The sequence below is a fragment of the Neomonachus schauinslandi genome, chromosome 3 (assembly GCF_002201575.2).
Source record: "Neomonachus schauinslandi chromosome 3, ASM220157v2, whole genome shotgun sequence".
Lineage (NCBI taxonomy): Eukaryota > Metazoa > Chordata > Mammalia > Carnivora > Phocidae > Neomonachus > Neomonachus schauinslandi.
In genome coordinates, this window is record NC_058405.1 from 115,457,407 (window position 1) to 115,476,478 (window position 19,072).

The following is a 19,072-nucleotide window of genomic DNA, read 5'->3' on the forward strand; positions in this document are numbered from 1 at the left end:
AGAAACCGGGGCCTGTCCTGCTGCAACAGGCTCCGTTTCCACCCAATAAACCAATAATTTATTTACCTCCCTAGCTCTTTCCTTTTCCCTTGTAACAAAATAAGAGACATTCTGTAGCCTGCCCAAGATTCCAGCCTCCTACTGCGTTCTCGGTCCTATTCTCACCTGTCCCTTTCCAGAGGCTTTCCCTACCCCCGCCCTCTACATCTTCAGCCTTCCCATTTCTCCAGCCTTCTCCCTGCATCTGCAAACAAAGTCTAGTCCCTCCCGTCACTAAGCCTTTTCCAATCTCTACCAATGACCTTGTTTCTACCTTTCACAGCCAAGCAGTCTATGTATTTCTTCTTTTTCTCTCTTTTGATTAATTTCTCAAGGCAACAGTTGGGCTTCCACCCAACCACACCAATGAAGTCACTCTCATGAAGACTACCAAAAACTTTACAACTGCCAAATACAAGAATGGTTCTCTGTAGCAACTGAAACCGCTTAGCATTTTCATTCCTGAAAACATTCTTCTCTGCCTCCCATTCTGGCACTCTCCCCTAAGTGGCTTATCTTTTCTAGGCACTCCTCAGCTTCCTTCTATGGTTCTGCCCTTCCCCAAAGGCTGCCACTGGCTGGAGTCAGAGTTGATTTCTTTCACCTTATACATTCTCCTTGGGTAACCTCATCTGTTTGTAGGACTCAATCATCTATTTGAGATTGAGGACTTCAATAGTCTAAGTCTGATCCACCTTCTTCTTTCTCAGAGACGCTGCCCTAGTTCGACCTCTTGTAGAATTTCTTCTCTACACATCCTCAAAAGGCTCCTAAAACACCTTCCTAGGTCCTCCACTGGACCACTCCGCATGGCCCTTTCATCTTTCACAAGTCTGAGAAGGAGATTTTCTTAAAGCTCAGATCTAATCATATCTTAAGGCTCAGAAGTAATTCTTCAATGACTTTTCATCAAGTCTAATATTAAGACAGCACCCCAGAATCTTCATGAGCTGGCTTTTATCCTATGTTTCTAGTCTCATTTCCCAACATTCTCCCACACTCCTTTTGTAATATTTGAAACTATTTCCAATTTTGAGAACTCATCATGGCCATTTTCATATACTGCCCTTTCTGCTTAGAATGTTCTTCCTCCTCTTATCTGCCTGGAAAGTTCATAGAGACCACACTGTCTTGTTTATTCCTATAGGATATCATTCATCATATTGATGTTTGTTTCTCCTCACAGATTATGGGCCCATGGAATGCAGGGGCTCAGCTCTATCATTCTTTTATCATCTTGTATTTGGATAAAAGATCTGAAAAGCAGTAGTCCTCTGATAAATGTTGAGGGAGCTTAATATAATGAAGCAAACTAGGAAGTACAAATGGATAGCAAATAAATTCTAATCATAGATATAAATACCAGTTGAACAGATAAAATATAGGAAATAATATGTATATACATATGTAGGCAACTGTCACAACTGTAAGCATGTCTATTTCTTTAACTACAAATTATATACAAGCATGAGTTGAAACAAAATGTAGCTCATCTACTTGGGGTTGTTTTTTGTATTACTTCTGAAAGAAAAGAGATAAACTAAATAAAAATTTACTATTTCTTCCAGGCTAAATTTCAAATAAAGCAAGTCAACAAACTCATAGAATCTTATGGTTAAAAGGACCCTGAATCATCTACTCCAATTCTCTAGCTCAGGAAATTGGGGTATTGAACATGTGAATTATACAAGGTCACACAGCAAACTGGAAGCAAATCTGGAACTAAAACCCAACTCTCCCATGACATTTCTATAATTTTCTTTGTATCATATTTCCCCCATACTTAGGTATGCATTGTTGATGCTTCTTCATTTTTTTAAAATTTAAATCTTAGTTGACATGGAGTGCAATATAGGTTTCTGGAGTAGAAGCCAGTGATTCATCACTTACGTAAAATACCCAGCACTCATCACATCAAGTGCCCTCTTTACTACCCATCACCCATCTAGCCCATCCCCCCCACACCTCCCTGTTTATACTTACTGGGACAACACCCCTGCTTGCTAGTACTATGAGGTATAAAAGTCAAGAATCTACACAACTCAAAGACAATTCAAAAGTCAAGAACTCTACTTCCCTTTTGTCATCAAACTTTTTACTAAAACAGTGTTTTCCAAACTTTCCTGATCTGTAAAAACCCCAAAGTCCTTATTAAAACAGATTTAGAGGTTCTACCAAAGACCTTCTGAATCCAGAAGAGTAATTTTGATCAGTATTTTTTAAAATTCAATTTATTTAAGCTAAATTTCTCCCACCCACTACTTCCCATCTATGGCAACCACCATATATATGTATTTTAGATTCCATGTATAAGAAAGGTCATATGATATTTATCTTTCTCTGACTTATTTCATTTAGCATAATGCCCTCCATTCAAGTTGTCACAAATGGCAAGATTTCATCCATTCTGATGTTTGTGGCTGCCACCTCCAGGACGCCTCTTGGTCATTTGGCTCTGAAGGTCAGGGGAGCTTGTGTTCCTGGTGCCGTGCGACTGTTATAACAAAGGTTACCCAGAAAGGAGCTCACAGCCTTGTCTGGGAGTCTGATTTTTGCAACTGCAGCCAGGAGACACCTCTACATCATCTAGCTCTGGTGGCTGATAGGGCTTACACTTGTGGGTCCCACAGGACTGTAACCAATGAAGAAAGAGTTCTTAAATAGCTACCACCCCCAGGGCACGGCAAGAGACAACAGACCCAGGAGCTTAGTCTTTCTGGAAAGGAGGCTCGTTAGCTCATCATCATGACTGCAGCTTGAGGGGTAGGCTTCTAATTAAAGATGCATCTTGGGGCTGACCAAAATCCTTTTCAGAGAACTTAGAGGGCATCTACTATCTTCATTCTTACCCTCTGCTATGCTTTGGAGTGCTAATATCTCCTGGGGGGAAGCTTTTTACACATGTGGTCCCTGATTTTTGCAGCTGCCAACTTGTGGATACCCCTTGATTGCCTGGCGCTGGTAGCCTGGGGGGGGCTTGTATTTCTGGGTGCCCAGGACTATGGAAATTGGAAAGACAGTTCTTGGTAAGCTACCACCCCAAGGGCACTGCACAGACAGCAGACTGGAGCATACTCCCAGTCTTTCTATGAAGGAGGCCTCTTTGCTTGTCCTGGATCTTTGGCGTGAGGGATAGGCTTTAGGTATGACACATATTTAGTGGCCTATAGAGCTGCTAACAAGGAACAAAGGTTGTAGATGCTATGTTTGGTGCTCTACCTTTGCCTTGCTCCAGCTTGCTGGTTTCACCCAGAAAAGAACTTATACACTGGTCTGGAGTCCTGATTTCTATGACTACCAGCCAGGGGACACCTCCAGATTGCCAGGCTCTGGCGGCCAGCAGGGTTTATGTTTGCAGTTTCTTAGGATTATAGGTATTTGCATACATTTAAAAGCCGATGCCTGGGTGCCTGGGTGGCTCAGTTGGTTAAGCGACTGCCTTCAGCTCAGGTCATGATCCCAGGGTCCTGGGATCGAGTCCCGCATCAGGCTCCCTGCTCTGCGGGGAGCCTGCTTCTCCCTTTCCCACTCGCCCTGCTTGTGTTCCCTCTCTCGCTGTGTCTCTCTCTGTCAAATAAATAAATAAAATCTTAAAAAAAAAAAAAATAAAAGCCGATGCCTGAGGGTTTGGCTTCCAGTCAGCCTATATCTAGGTGCTGAGACCCTCCCCTTTGGGACACTGCATGGTCTTGGCACATCCTCAACTACTAAGCACTAATAAAAATAGAATGGGCTACTTGCACAAGCGTAAAGGTTTGAGAGACAACCAAGAGATGAGACAGGGTTCAACAACAAGTTTCACTTCCTACATGAGGCCATTCCTTCAAGACTGGGAAGGGTGGTTGTTTCACTTATTGTATAGAAATGAAACAGAGTCAAGCAAAATGAAGAAACACAGGAATATGTTCCAAATGAAAGAACAAGATAAAACTCAGAAAAAAACCTTAATAAAATGGAGTTCATTTACTTGATAAAGAGTTTAAGTTAACAGTCATAAAGATGCTCACCAAACTGCAAAGAAGAATGAACACAGTGAGAATGTCACACACAGTGAGAAATATAAGAAAGTATCAAATGGAAGTCACTGAATAATACAGTAACTGAACTGAAAAATACACTCGAGGGGTTCAATAGCAGACTAGCTAAAGCAGAAGAAAGGATCAGTCAACTTGAAGACAAGGCAGTGGAGCTCACCTAACCAGAGCAGCAAAAAGAGAAAAGAATGAAAAAGAAGTGAAAATAGCCTTAGGGACTTGTGGGACAGCATCAGATAGACTAACATTTGTATCACAGTGCTTCCAGAAGGAAAAGAGAGAAAGGAACAGAAATCTTACTTGAAAGAATAATGGCTGAAATATTAATTTCCCTAAGTTGGGGAAGAAAACAGACATCCAGATCCAGGAAGCCCAGAAAGTTCCAAATTAGAGGAACCCAGAGAAACCCACATCAAGACACATAATAATTAAAATGTCAAAAGTTAAAGAAGGAACTATTAAAAGCAGCAAGAGAAAAACAACTTGTTACATAAATTGGAACGCCGCCCCCCCCCCCCCCCATAAGAGTATCAGCAGATTTTTCAACTGCAGACCAGAAGGAGTGGCAAAATATATTCCAAGTGCTGAAAGAAAAAACTCTTTTTTTTTTAAAGATTTTATTTATTTATTTGACAGAGACAGTGAGAGAGGGAACACAAGAAGGCAGAGTAGGAGAGGGAGAAGCAGGCTCCCCGCCGAACAGAGAGCCCGATGCGGAGCTCGATCCCAGATCCTGGGATCACGACCTGAGCTGAAGGCAGACGCTCAACGACTGAGCCACCCAAGCGCCCCAAGAAAAAACTTCTGACCAAGAATATTCTACTTGGCAAATTATCATTCAGAAGTGAAGGAGAGAGAGAGTTTTCTAGACAAGCAAAAGCTAAAGGAGTTCATCATCATTAAAGCAGCCTTACAAGAGATGTTAATGAGATTTTTTTAAGCTAAGAAGAAAGGGTGCTAATTAGTGACAATAATACATATGAAAAATAAACCTCACTGGAAAGGTAAATATACGGTAAAGGTAGTGAATTAATCACCAGTATGAAGTTAAAAGACAAAAGAAGTAAAAATCACTATGATACACAAGACAAAAAACGTGTAAAATGTGACATTAAAAACATAAAACATGGCAGGGGGAGTAATGTTGAGCTTTACAATGGGATCAAACTTAAGTTGTTATCAACTTAAAATAGACTGTTATAAATACAAGTTGTTACAAGTTGTTTCATGATAACCATAAAGCAAAAACTGACAGGAAATACACAAAAGATGAAAAGAAAGAAGTATAAGCATACCACTAAAAGAAATCATCAAACCACAAAGGAAGAGAGCAAAAGAAAGGAAGAGAGAGGGACTATAATAACAGCCAGAAAACAATTAATAAAATGGCAATAAACACATACATATTAATAATTAATCTAAATGTAAATGGACTAAATTCTCCAATCAAAAGACACAGAGTGGCTGAATGGATTAAAAAAACAAACCTACTGGGCACCTGGGTGGCACAGTTGGTTAAATGTCTGACTCTTGGTTTCAGTTCATGATCTTGGGGTGGTGGTATCAAGCCCTGTCAGGCTTTGTGCTTGGCATGGAGTCTGCTTGAGCTTTTCCTTCTCCCTCTGCCCCTCCCACTCATGCTTGCTCTCTCTAAAATAGGTAAATAAATCTTAAAAAAAAATAAAATAAGGGGCGCCTGGGTGGCTCAGATGGTTGAGCATCTGCCTTCGGCTCAGGTCATGATCCCAGGGTCCTGGGATTGAGCCCCACGTCTGGCTCCTGGCTCGGTGGGGAGCCTGCTTCTCCCTCTGCCTCTCCCCCGCTCGTGCTCTCTCTCTCTGTATCTCTGTGTCTTGAATGAATAAATAAAATCTTTAAAAATAAAATAAAAAAACAAGACCTATCTATATACTGCTTACAAGAGACTCATGTTATATATAAGGACACACAGAGACTGAAAGTGAAAGGATAAAAAAAGATATTCCATGCAAATGGAAACCAAAAGAAAGGTGGAGTAGCTATACTTATATGAGATAAAACAGACTAATAAGAGACAAAGATGGGCATTACATAATGATAAAGAGGCCAATCTAACAAAAAGATATAATATTTGTAACTATGCACCCAACATAAGAGCATTTAGATATATTAAGCAAATATAAGCAGACCTAAACAGAGAATAGCAATACAACAATAGTCGGGGGCTTTAATACCCCACTTACATCAATGTATAGATTATCCAGACAGGAAATCAATATGGAAACATTGGCCTTAAACGATAGAGTAGACCAGATATTTACAGAACATCCATCCAAAAGCAACAGAATACATATTCTTTTCAAGTGCATAGAACATTTTCCAAGATAGATTGCATGTTAGGCCATAAAACAAACCTCAGTAAATTTAAGAGGATTGAAATCATATCATGCATATTTTCAAACCACAATGGGATGAAACTAGAAATTAATTACATGAAGAAAATTGGGAAATTCACAAATATGTGGATACTGAACAACAATGGGTCAAAGAAGAAATCAAAAGAGAAATAAAAAAAATCTTGAGACAAATGGCAATGTAACATATTAAAACTTATGGGATACAGTTCTAAGGGGAAAGTTCATAACAATGCCTACCTCAAGAAACAAGAAAAGTCTCAAATAAACAACTTAACTTTACACCTCAAGGAACTTAGTGGAAAGAAGGAAAAAAATATCAGGGAAGAAATAAGTAAAATACAAACTAAAAATATAAAAGGTCGATGAAAGAGCTGGTCCTTTGAAAAGATAAACAAAATTGACAAACCTTTAGCTAGACTCACCAAGAAAAAAAGAGAATTCAAAATCAGGAATAAAAGAGATGTTATAACTGACACCACAGAAATACAAAGTATCAAGGAGACTACTATAAACAATTATGTGCTAAGCAAATTGGACAATCTGGAAGAAACAGATAAATTCCTGGAAGCATACAACATGCCAACCCTGAATCATGATGAAACAGAAAATCTGAACAGACCAATTACTAGTAAGGAGATTGAATCAATAATTAAAAACCTCCCAACAAATAAAAGGTCAGAAGACTTCACTGGTGAATTCTACCAAACATTCAAAGAATTAATGCCAATCTTCCTCAAAATCTTTAAAAAAAATAGAAGAAGTGGATCAATATTTTATCAAGCTCACATCATTCTACCAGTGAGGCAAGTGTGGGAGAAAATGAATTACTGGAGAGCAGCTATTCTTCTTCCTCAATGTTGATGCATAAGACACACAGAATCCCAATAGGAATTGGGAAAAGGAGAAATTAAAGTTTTAGATAATTCTGAATCCAAACAGCCAAGAGAAATAAAGGTATTTTAGAGATACCAATAAGCATGCTAAGTTGCCATTTGATGTTTTATTACGTGGCAGCTGGAGGACAGATGTGATACTTAAAGCAGTGGTTTCCAACACTGGCTGCATGTTAGAATTATTATGGAGCAGCTAAAAGCATGCAGATGCCCAGACACAGAGAATCAGAAAGTCTGGTGAGAGGTTGGAGAGTCGGAGTCCACTCATGGGTAGTCTAGAAATATTTCCCAGGTGATTCTGATACACAGCCAGTGTGGAGAAGCACAACTTTGCTGAGACAAAAGAACATAAGCATTCCTGGCTAAGGGCTAGTGTCGGCTGAAGCAATATATGTAAGCTTTCAGCAAAGCAAAGGGGCTCAATGTAGCATTTGTAAAAGCTAAAGAATTAATCATCCTCTGCCTCTAGCTCACTAGGAGTTTAGGAAGCTGCACATCCCCCAGTGAGGGCAATATTTGGTTTGCGAGGACATCTCTAAGTCTAAGAGCGTAAGTGATTCTTAATTAGCAGCCATCAGAACCACTGAAAATGGGGAGTCAATGAAGTGGCCTGACAGCCAATGTGTGGCTTAGCTCGGTGAAGCCTGATGAGGCCATAAGACAAAATGGAAGTTGAATGAGAACGGCCAACTCACCTATAATAAGAAAGACCATTTACGTTTGTGGAATGCCCTTACCTGTACAAAGCACATTGAGTCACTGGCAAACATGGCCATTTATTACAGCCAAGGCACTACGGGATACACATTTAAACAAGATGGGGTCGAAAGGAACCAAGAGTGTAGGTGAGAGCATGAGATCTATGCACAATTAGCTGTGATAAATCAAAAGCCTCAGAGCCAACTGAAAATAAAACAAAGTAGTCTAGGTTTTGTTGAGTGGGCAGCAGAGCAGGGAGCCATTAAAGACTTTTCCAATGGCACTGCCATGATTAGGGTTTCTGATAGCAGGGATTGAAGAGGGAGTTTTGAAGTAAATTCGGTTTCGTAGTCAAGTATCAATATCCTCATCTTATCAAAAGGGAACAAAATAAGTAAACTGAGGCAAAATGAGGTAAACTGACTTGCTTAGATATGGAAGCCACTCCGTAATTAAAGGCAGAGGGGATTTTTTGCTCAATGCAGTCACCGGAGGAACAAGTCACTTTATAGTGACAGGTTCAGCATCCTTACCTCGCTCAGATGTGTCTTCAGTTCCTGCACTTTTCTGTATTCTGGAGTGTCAAGCACCACTTTGTACTTGTCGCGCATCTTCCTTGCCTTATCAGTGTACAGGTAGTTAGACTTAAAAACACAATGGAAGTAGAAGTTAATTGATCATTTAAGCAATTGCATGCCATGGTCACACACTATCTTTCACATGCTGGCATTTGAGACTTGAGCAGGCCTTTCATGTACCCTGGATGTCTTCCCATCCCAACAAAGATGACCGTCATTTCACTGAGTTCATCACCTTTCACAGAGGCATGGATCAGCTTAAGTGGGTCACAACTGGTTCAAGTTGGTTAGTGGTAAATTTCCCCTTAAAAGTAGCTGCAGGCGACGATTCTTTCTGTCCAGCACCTTGCGGCTGGTGACGGGATGTATGGGAGCTGTGCGGGCGTAGCTACGTGTCGTGAAGGTGTGCACTCACCCAGAGTGTGCGCAGGTGCCGGGAGCGGACCATGTCGGGAGTGTCATACAGGAAGCAGCCCACTCCCCTGAGGACCTGCAAGTCCGCTTTGTATTTAATCTGTGTGGCAGAAACAGAAATATAGCTGGCCATGAGTAAATATAAACCAGGAACAAATAAGAGCAGTGACACTTTGATACTGAAATACTTTTCTTTTTGGTTGAACACACCCACCCTCTATTCTTAGTTTGCTTGCATCCAAATGAATCAGAGGTTTTAAAATTTAATCTCCAATCTGGACCTGAGGAGAACACTGCTCTTTGTTATTATTGTATTGATGGGAGAAAAGCTTAGATTGAATGGAATGGTCTTTTAGGATAAAGAAACATTTAAGGAGAAAAAAAAAAATGGCAGGAGGAAGTTGTTAAAGGGGCTGGGAGTGGGGATGAGCAGGAGGAGGATAATGAACAGAACCCAGGACAGAGGCCGTGTAGAGTGCGGAGCTGCTAATGATTCAGTGTTGAATGCAGAATGGTGGCCAGCAAATCTTATATTCCCAAGTGGTCCTCTTACTACTATTTCCATAGTTGGAGAAATGTGGGGTCCTGCTTCCACACAATTTCCCCTCCAAGTTATATACTCAGTTTAGAAGTACTCAGCGCAAAAGACTGTTCAAAGATCCTGGTTGGCTTAAATGCAGACAGCCTCTTGGTAAGAGCCCTTCAGAAAGACCCCTATGAGATGCTTACGTCACTGGTGATGTCTCCCACGTGGCGGCAATGGATCACTTGGGGTGTGTATGGCATTGAGATCATGTGGCCTTGCATCTTGAAGAAGTCTGATTTGTAGATCAACTAAAAAAATGCCCAGAAACACACACATCAGAGACCAAATGGTTGACATTCCTCCCTGGGTTCCACAGCCTGCCCTCTCTCCTAAGAAAATACCCACCTCGCTGACAGCCTCTTGTGTCTTCTTGACTTGGCGGATTTCAGGTGTGTCAGGAGTTGTGTGAATTTTATCTTTCAGTTTGTGGTACAGTTGTCGATACAATCTCTACATTGGAAGAAAAACCATTCCAGGTACTTAGTGTAGAAAGAAGAGGGCGTCTGTTGACTAATCAACAATCAAATATTCCACATAAAGAGCCATAAGAGGGGCAATTAAGGTTAAAGAAAGTGGCTGAGATTAGGAAAAAAGAGAAAATGGTACTTATTTTATTTAGGTGAAGAATTTTGAGCACAAAGACTTCCACGTTCTATCAGATGATTGGATCGGATCAGATATACAAACCAATCATTTATATAGAAAACTAGGGTCATGAGTCAGACTAAAATGCATATTTATTAAAGATTTTTTAAATACAAATGTCAAAAAGGGAATTAATTTCATTATAATCTATGAATTAGGTCTCTACAATAGCATTACCAAATATGGAAAAACGCTGCCAATCGATACAAGTATCAAAGTAACTAAAAGGACCCTCTTACTCCTTGCTGATGTATAAATTTATAACTAAGATACAGTAGACTCTTAATGCATTTCAAACAAAGCCATGGTCTTTTTAATTTTTATTTTTTTTATTTAAATTCAACTAATTAACATATAATGTATTATTGGTTTCAGAGGTAAAGTTCAGTGATTCATCAATCTTATATAATACCCAGTGTTCATTAAATCACGTGCCCTCCCTAATGCCCATTACCCAGTTACCCCATCTGCCAACTCCCCTCCCCTCCAGCAACCCTGTTTGTTTCCTATGATTAAGAGTCTCTTATGGTTTGTCTCCCTGTATGATTTTGTCTTGTTTTATTTTTTCCTCTCTTCCCCTATGATCCTCTGTTTTGCTTCTTAAATTCCACATATGATCATATTGTCTTTATCTGATTGACTTATTTCAAAGCCATGGTCTTTTGAAACTCAATATTTCCCCCACAGAATCAACATTCACAGTACCTCACTGGTAACATCGTTGACCCTCCGGACATGGACAAATGGAACGTCTTTGGGGCCAAGTGTGTATCCATTTGCCTTGATGTGCTCATAAACTTCTTTGTATTTGAACTGGAAAACCAAATCAGAATAAGTTCACTGATGGATAAGCAGAGAGTAGCTTTACATTTCTCAAATAGAAAGGAGCTGTTGCTTTCATTCGAAAATCACTCTCCAGGATTAAGTATAAGGAAAAGTCACTGACAAAATTTCAATAATAATCTGAACCTTGAAAATTATTTCCTTGGCTAATAAAGCCAGGTCCAGAAAGGAAAAAATTCAGTGTTGCCTAGATAAATCTGTTTGTAGGCAGGTATGAAAAAATACAAGAAAAAACCTATATTTTTAGTCTCAGTAGAGCTAGGAAATTAGGAAATGCAAAGAAGAAACGAGAGACTACTTTTGAGACTGATGAATGGCTTTATAGACTGATTTAAAAAAATGGCACGTGAGATGATTAAATCTGTAACTCTCTGCTTTGGAAACCATATTTTTGGGCCCCTGGTCTTGGCCCCTGCCTGGCCAGCAGTTAGGCAAGAAGTCCTTTCTTTTCCAAAGGAATACACAGTGATGTTGTATCTTAAAGATAATACTATGGCCACACATCAGCAGTGCGTGTATGAAACTCCATTTCTGGTATATGGCTTGGAATAGTTCAGGACGCATCAGTGCTAACGCCAACAGAAGTAGAGGCACCATGACAGCCATGAACCATGAGCCAAGGTTCATGCAGATGCAATCCCACAAAAGCCCTATGCTAACCCACTGGGCTACACAGGCACACTGCCAAACTGCAAACCCACGGCACCCCCAGGAAACAGTTTCCCCTTCTGTAGTCCCATCATTATATCACATTGAACCTTCAGGGTGTGACTAGGGCATCAGAGAGGCTATTAATGAATATTAGTGCCCCCCCCCACTTCAGACCCCATCTTAGGAGGAGACCACTCACATAACTGCTCATGTATCGGGTGTCTTTGGCATGTTTGAAGTGAGGGGTGTCTCCTGGAAGCCTATATCCAGTAGGCAGAGAGCGCCGGCCAGCTCCTCGGTACAGGCCCTGCCGGAATGAGGAACAGTGGGTAAATCACATCTACGTCAAATAACTGATCTAAGCTAAACCAGTCACATGCAGCTCACGTTAGGTTTTCAATTAGATACTTCATGTTCTTATGTTCACTAAACTGATTTCAGGAAGAAATTAAGTAGGTTCTAAGAGTCAGGCAATGAATTAGATTACTCTTAACCTATTGTTTTCGAAAAAGAGAGCGATGAGTGAAGGGGCTCATAGGAAATAATTCTTCAATGTTTTAATATATGCCCAATTAGCTGCATGGTATCTAGCAAGAAAATGGGAAAAATAGAGAAAACAGGTAGTCAGGGCCACTTCTGCCATTAACTCCACCCCTGATGATACTCATGTCATCACCAATCCCTAAGAGAGTCATAATTATAAGGCACATCTTTGGAATCCCATCCTCCCCATAAACACAGTGTCTTGATGTCATGCTGGGAAGAGGTCAGGATACTCCTATCCCTGGCACAAGGGGGGAAAGGAGTTTCTGACTGTGACCTTCAATAGTCTGTCTAGGGGCACCTGGGTGGCTCAGTCAGTTGGCCGTCTGCCTTCAACTCAGGTCATGATCCCAGGGTCCTGGGATCGAGCCCCACATCGGGCTCCCTGCTCAACAGGAAGCCTGCTTCTCCCTCTCCCACTCCCCCTGCTTGTGTTCCCTCTCTCACTGTGTCTCCCTCTGTCAAATAAATAAATAAAATCTTTAAATAGTCTGTCTTGGGCGCCTGGGTGGCTCAGTTGGTTAAGCGACTGCCTTCGGCTCAGGTCATGATCCTGGAGTCCCGGGATCGAGTCCCACATCTGGCTCCCTGCTCGGCAGGGAGTCTGCTTCTCCCTCTGACCCTCCCCACTCTCATGTGCTCTCTCTCAAATAAATAAATAAAATCTTTAAAAATAAATAAATAAATAAATAAATAAATAGTCTGTCTTTTGGGGGAGTTCCAGGAGTAGGAATAGTATTTGAAATATTAAAAACCAAATTAAAACCAAATTATTTTTAACATTCAATACAGGAGACTAACATTAAAGGTTGAGACCAAAGTAGAATGACCAGGTAACACAGAATAGGAATATGAAATATGTGAGTGGAATCCAGTTTCATTTTCTTCTGAATTCCAACAGTAATTTCTAGCTCTCTCTCTTATTATTAGTGGTCTTTTGTGATTATATGCCTTGTCTTTGTCATTTTGGTTTTTAAGTTTTTTGAGGCAGAAGACAGTAGGGTGATTTCTTTCATTGTATCGTGTAAACACTGCTCTAAAAATGCCCATTGCTTGCTTGGTATAATGATCCTGCGAGCCAAGAGAGAAGACAGACTATGTACGGTTTGGGTTCTTTGTTTTTTTTAACTCATGTGAACGGAATAGCATTTACAATTGACAAGGTCAGGCTGAGATAATGCGCAGGCCAAGGTGCTCTCCCCAGAAGCCATTGGCCTGGCCCTTGTAGGCTGCCTCTTGGGAGTTCTGCTGGGCACTGTGTTGGGTTCGCACTGCTCACCTCACTCTGGAGCTTGTATGCATGAAGGGCCCGCTCCAGGTCCACAGTTGTCCTCGTTGGAGCCACTTTGCCTCTGACACTGTGGACGTAGTCATGGTGGTAAACAGCCTGCGTGCAGAGAGGAGTCGGTTGGTTTCGATTGCAGCAGCATTGTTGGAAAGAAGCAAAGTAAATGGAAACCCAAGCCTCTCTTTAAAAAAAAAAAAAAAGTAGCCTGCTTCCCTTTGCCCAGAGAACTCACAATAGGTTTTAACACCCTAACTCACCTGTAGGATTTACTGTTTACTTATTAACCTGCGGGGTTGGGGGGGGGGGAAAGAGCAGCTTTGTGCGGGTTCTGCCCGCTCCGCGTCAGACCTGACGGTGGGTAGGAGGACGGGCGCACGCAGAAACACCCCGAGGCGCGGCCGGACGGGGCTCTGCCCAAGCCTCGTGGAGGGTGTGCGGTCGAGGCCGGACTCCACCCACATCTCTCCCTTCAGAGCCTGCCCGCCCCTCCTTCTAGCACAGTTAGCTCTAAGTTATTCGAAGGCTACCACAGCGAGACAGAACGGTTGCTCTTGACACAAGGATACAAAACACAACTTCAAAGCAAAAAGCTCTAAAACACGGAGTATTTCATAGAGTGAGACCACCGATACCTCCACCCGGGGAAGTGACTGAACGCACCAGGTTGTTAGGAAACAAGAGCAGAATCGTTAAGTACTTTCTAAGGTGCTGATTCTGGTCTCACAGTTAGAAAAGGCCACTTCTGCTTGAGCGGCGGCCCCGTCTTTATTACTGTCCACATTACTGTCCACATTACTTTATTACTGTCCGCATTACTTACATCACTTAGTTGTTTCCCACTTTTGACAGCCTGCACGTAGACTGGGGTATCAGTGACCAACTTGTAGTCATTCCTTGTCTTCTGTGCATGAGATTTGTACTTGATCTGCCGAGAGGAATAAAATAAGCCTGTGTTAGACGGTTCACTGTATGAGAAATTGCTGCTTTCACAGTGGGTTTGGTTGCTTTTAACTCATGACATTTATTTTCATTAGCACTTATTCAATCGACAGGGAGGCATTTGAATTTTATGATAATCTGCATAATTAATGCTTATAGTCGTATGGAGCTTCCAGAGCCTTCTAGCAGGCTAGGAACATTTAAGCTTTTTTACTGAAATCTTGATTACAGTGTTAATTTGCTTGGCAAACTCTCTTTATAAATAGATCCTGTCTATAACATCACAAGCACCTCACAAATTAGGAGATTTTTTTTTAAGTTTTTAAAAAAGTTTTTTTTTTTTTTTAAGATTTTACTTACTTGTCAGCAAGAGAGAGAGAGAGAGAGAGGGAGGAAGGGAGGGAGAGAGAGCACAAGCAGGGGGAGCGACAGGTAGAGGGAAAAGCAGGCTCCCCGATGAGCAAGGAGCCTGACATAGGACTCGATCCCAGGACCCTAGATTCATGACCTGGCAGACACTTAACCGACTGAGCCACCCAGGCGTCCCAATTAGCAGATTTTCTTAATATGAGAATTATGTGCTCAATATATCTGAAATAGTCCAAATGTAGAGAGAGGAGCCACGGGTCCCTTCTCCACAAGAGGACAACGGGACAGCTTGACTGCATTGCTTAACAGGAAAACTACATGCATTACTGAGAAAGGATTGTTCTCTGCTCCTTAGCATCTTTCTCTAGCTCAGCCATCCTCAACACCACTTAAGACACAGCTGGTCTGTGACAATGTCCATAACTCTCCCTCTGACTTAGACTACGTAGAAAAGGAAATATACTTAAAAAAAAAAAAAAAAACTAAACTAAACTAAAATACCAGGCAAACTCACATCATTCCGTAGATCATAAGCATGTTTGGCATGAAGAATTTCAGGAGTGTCCCAGATGTAGCAACCAATGCCTTTTAGCCAGTTGAGGTCATCCTTGTATATAATCTAAAGGATTGCAGCAGATAGATAGAATCAGAAAAAAAAAAAATTGACAGTAACTTAAACACCAAAGACATGGACACCTTCTGGACCCAGGATGACTTCATGGAATGAACATCAAAAGGCATCATGCAATCAGGCTGAGGGTGCCATGAAAACAGCGGCCCACAGAGCCCTGCTTCCAGGGACGGACCCATGGGAGCAGAGGAAAGCGATACTGGAAGAAGGCTGAGGTGAAGACACAGCTGAGTCTGCTTCCATTCAGGATGGCTGTGCGGGGCCAGGGAGGGGGACCTTCATGAGCAGTGGGCTTACGTCGCTGATCTGATCCGTGACTTTCCGGACGTGGCTGTTGACTTGCAAGTCAGGGTGGCAAATCCACTCATGGAAGTGGAGGCGGTAATCAATCTCACTGACTTTCTTCTGAGAATCCTTAGCGGTAACCATCTCTACCATGTCAGGCACGATGTGGATTTTCATCTTGTTCTTTTCATACACTGATTTGTAGAGGCGCTATGAAGATAAAATAACATGCCAGTTATACAGGGAACTGTGCAAGGTATCATGGCAATAAACGCCTTTCTTACGCACCAGAGAAGTCAGGGGAACGCCTGTACAGCCATTGGGTGGGATCTGGAATTTTCTGACACTTTCTACAGATTCATGGGGGTGGGGTAAGCAGCATGGCTGAAATAACACTTTGCTTCTTCACATATGCACTGTCAGTGCCTCGTGCATTACTAGAAAATGTTCTGACTTATTACGGGTGGCCATACCACTGAGCCTTGATCTGAAGTAAGGCCTTTGGGATTACTTACATCAATGTTAAACCTGCCGACTCTGAGGCACCGTGCAGTATTTGGATCATCCTCAACGCTTCTTGGTAAAGTATAAAGAGCTTTGAACTTTTCATATTCTTCTCGATATTTGACCTACAGAGAGAAAGTACAAAGGAGGAAGAAAAAGTTCTGGAGAGCAATGGATCTCTACTGTTAAAGACTTAATAGGAAGGGCCCAGCTCTGAGATCCAACCAACTTGGGGTCAGCACTTCTGTGGGCTCTGTGCACAGAGGAACAGGTGTAGTGCAAGGACCACAGGGTTAGCCTGAGAATTACACTCTACCTGATAGTACTAACTGTAGAGAGCTAACTTAAACTGCTGTGTAACGGTAATTTTAGTTACTGTTGTAAAAATGTCTAAACCCATACTAGTACTTCTACTGCTACTACACCTAACTCATTTTACAGATTATGTAATCTTTAAGTAATCTCTTCTGTGATAATGACTTTGCTTTTCTTAACCATGAGTGAAAGATGAAAAATGTGCTCAGGAGTTTGTTTTTCATAACTGACAAGCCTGATGCTTAAGAGACACACAGTTCTTGAATTTCAGTTTTCACAAGGTTTTCCAAAAATACACTGTAACCAATGTCTATGGGGAAACCAACTTTTGCTTCTTAATCCATATTGCCTATGAATTAATGCTCCATGATTTCATGAACTAGGAGGGAAGACGCTTACAGCTAGTAAGATCCAAACTCCTAGCACATGATAAAATAACAATTCTCATTACTCAGAGGCCCACATCTTAGTTCAAGAGAAAAAAAAAAAGGAAGATGGGAATATTTGTGTCAGAATTGCAGTGAAGCCCTTTGTTTACTGGAAACCCACCAAAATTCCCAACAGAATTTTCTAGAATATTAGCTCACATGCTCCTTACATCTAAGCCATTCCTCAGTTATAAAGAAGATAGTATTCAAAGGCACCTTTTTCTTTTTTTTAACTACTGTTGAAATTCTTCTTTTAAAGAATTTCTCTGTGCCCCATCCTGTTCCAAAAACAAGTTGCTGAAAATCCTGCTTCTATAACTTTTTTCATAACTAAAGGAAAAAACCTCTGCTGAGCTTTCTAAATTCTATATACAAAACTTCTCTTCCCAAATGAAGTTTGCTCCTTTGGGCTAGTCTGTCTGCAGTCCTCCAAACAGGCTTGGGTCTGGGCAAAATCACATATATTAGTTTTTCCTCCAGGTAAAAATGAAATTAACTCCATATATTGTCTAACAAACTTTTTTCCTAACTATGTATCATTAGACCCATTAGAGGGTAGTGAAATCAATTTACTGGATCACTAGCGTTTAAATGAATAGAACAGAATTGAAATGATCAGGCTATATTGCCTTTAGCATAGCAGTACGTAGTCTTCTCTAAAACATTGCTGGAAGGAACTCCCATAATACACTCAGCTGTGTGTGTGTGTGTGTGTGTGTGTGTGTGTGTGGACTTGCATCATAAAATAAATTTCTCACTGTGGGTCATGGGCAAAAAAAAAAGATTTGAGTAATACTGATCTAAAATGCTATGTAAAATGTTCACAATTAAGAGATAAAAGTCTCTAAAAGAGGTTATCTTTCTGAAAGGAACTGGCTTATTAGGACTGAAATGAAGGTTATAAGGAATTTTACAATAAAAGGCTTTACTTAAGAACATTGTAGGCATGAAGGGTTAAAGTTCATAAGACTTAATACTGTATCTAAATAGCTCATGTAATTTAAGATTTTCTTTTACAATATACATAAACATATAATATATATAACATGTGAATCAGCCAGAAAATTTCTAGGAGCAGAGACCTGGGGAAGGCAGAGTGTGGGTGGGAGGCTATCACGTTTGCACTTGACTTACATTGCTGGCCAGATGCTTCTGGTTCTTGGCATGTGTCAGGGACATGGTGCTGGTAGGCAGGATGTAGCTGGTGGCTTTCACTCTATCCCAAGCCTCCTTGTACAGGTTCTGTAGGGGTTAAAAACCATCTTGTGAATATGGAAAAATGCATTCTGGTTGGCTCTTGAGGAGGGGATCTTTCCTGTATCTGCCTTTTTCAGACACTCCTTAATAACCCCTGATCTTCATACTCGGTAGGATCCAAGCACCCCTCAGTGAATAACAGGTTTAATGCCATGACCATAATTTCACAGTCCATTATTTTGTTCTCTACCATAGTACTTATCACAGTTTGGCAGTTATCATGGGGTGATACAGAACTTCGCTCTATTTTGACTACTGTGCTGACTACATGACCATGCATTTGTAAAGCCATATAGTACCATACACCACAAAGAGTGACATTTACTGTATGTAAGTTAGAGCAAAGTTTTTGATGCTGTGTTCATTCCCCATAGGTCTAGGAATTCCTGGAGGATGAAAACCACTAACTTAAAATCTATTTATCCTTTCCTACTTTTTTGTAGCTAGTGGGAGCTCAAAAAATATCTCCTCTCCTAGGTATTTATTTACTCAAGAGAAACGAAAACTTGCATATACACAAAAACCTATACTCAAATGTATATAGCAGCTCTATTCATAATTGTTAAAAACTAGAAACAACTCATCTCCTTCGACTGTGAATGGATAAACCAATTGTGGTACATTCATGCAGTGGAATACCACCCTACAATAAAAACAATACTGGTTTATACAGCAATGTGTGTAGTACATACATGCACTTTGCTAAGAGAAAGAAGCCAGACCTGATGGCTACAT

General features: G+C 41.0%; 1 protein-coding gene across 1 annotated transcript in view; it reads right to left on the reverse strand.

Moving 5' to 3' along the window:
• Window positions 1-19,072, reverse strand: part of NEB (nebulin) — a 200,218-nt gene that overhangs the window by 48,643 nt on the left and 132,503 nt on the right. Inside the window, exons 94-105 of the mRNA XM_021702909.2 lie at window positions 18,215-18,322; window positions 16,349-16,462; window positions 15,846-16,043; window positions 15,432-15,536; window positions 14,430-14,534; window positions 13,601-13,708; window positions 11,978-12,085; window positions 10,990-11,097; window positions 9,985-10,089; window positions 9,783-9,887; window positions 9,055-9,153; window positions 8,595-8,705 (exon numbers count right to left, since the gene is read on the reverse strand). Coding sequence (XP_021558584.1) covers window positions 8,595-8,705; window positions 9,055-9,153; window positions 9,783-9,887; window positions 9,985-10,089; window positions 10,990-11,097; window positions 11,978-12,085; window positions 13,601-13,708; window positions 14,430-14,534; window positions 15,432-15,536; window positions 15,846-16,043; window positions 16,349-16,462; window positions 18,215-18,322 — 1,374 coding nt within the window. The remainder of the gene's footprint in view (window positions 1-8,594; window positions 8,706-9,054; window positions 9,154-9,782; window positions 9,888-9,984; window positions 10,090-10,989; window positions 11,098-11,977; window positions 12,086-13,600; window positions 13,709-14,429; window positions 14,535-15,431; window positions 15,537-15,845; window positions 16,044-16,348; window positions 16,463-18,214; window positions 18,323-19,072) is intronic.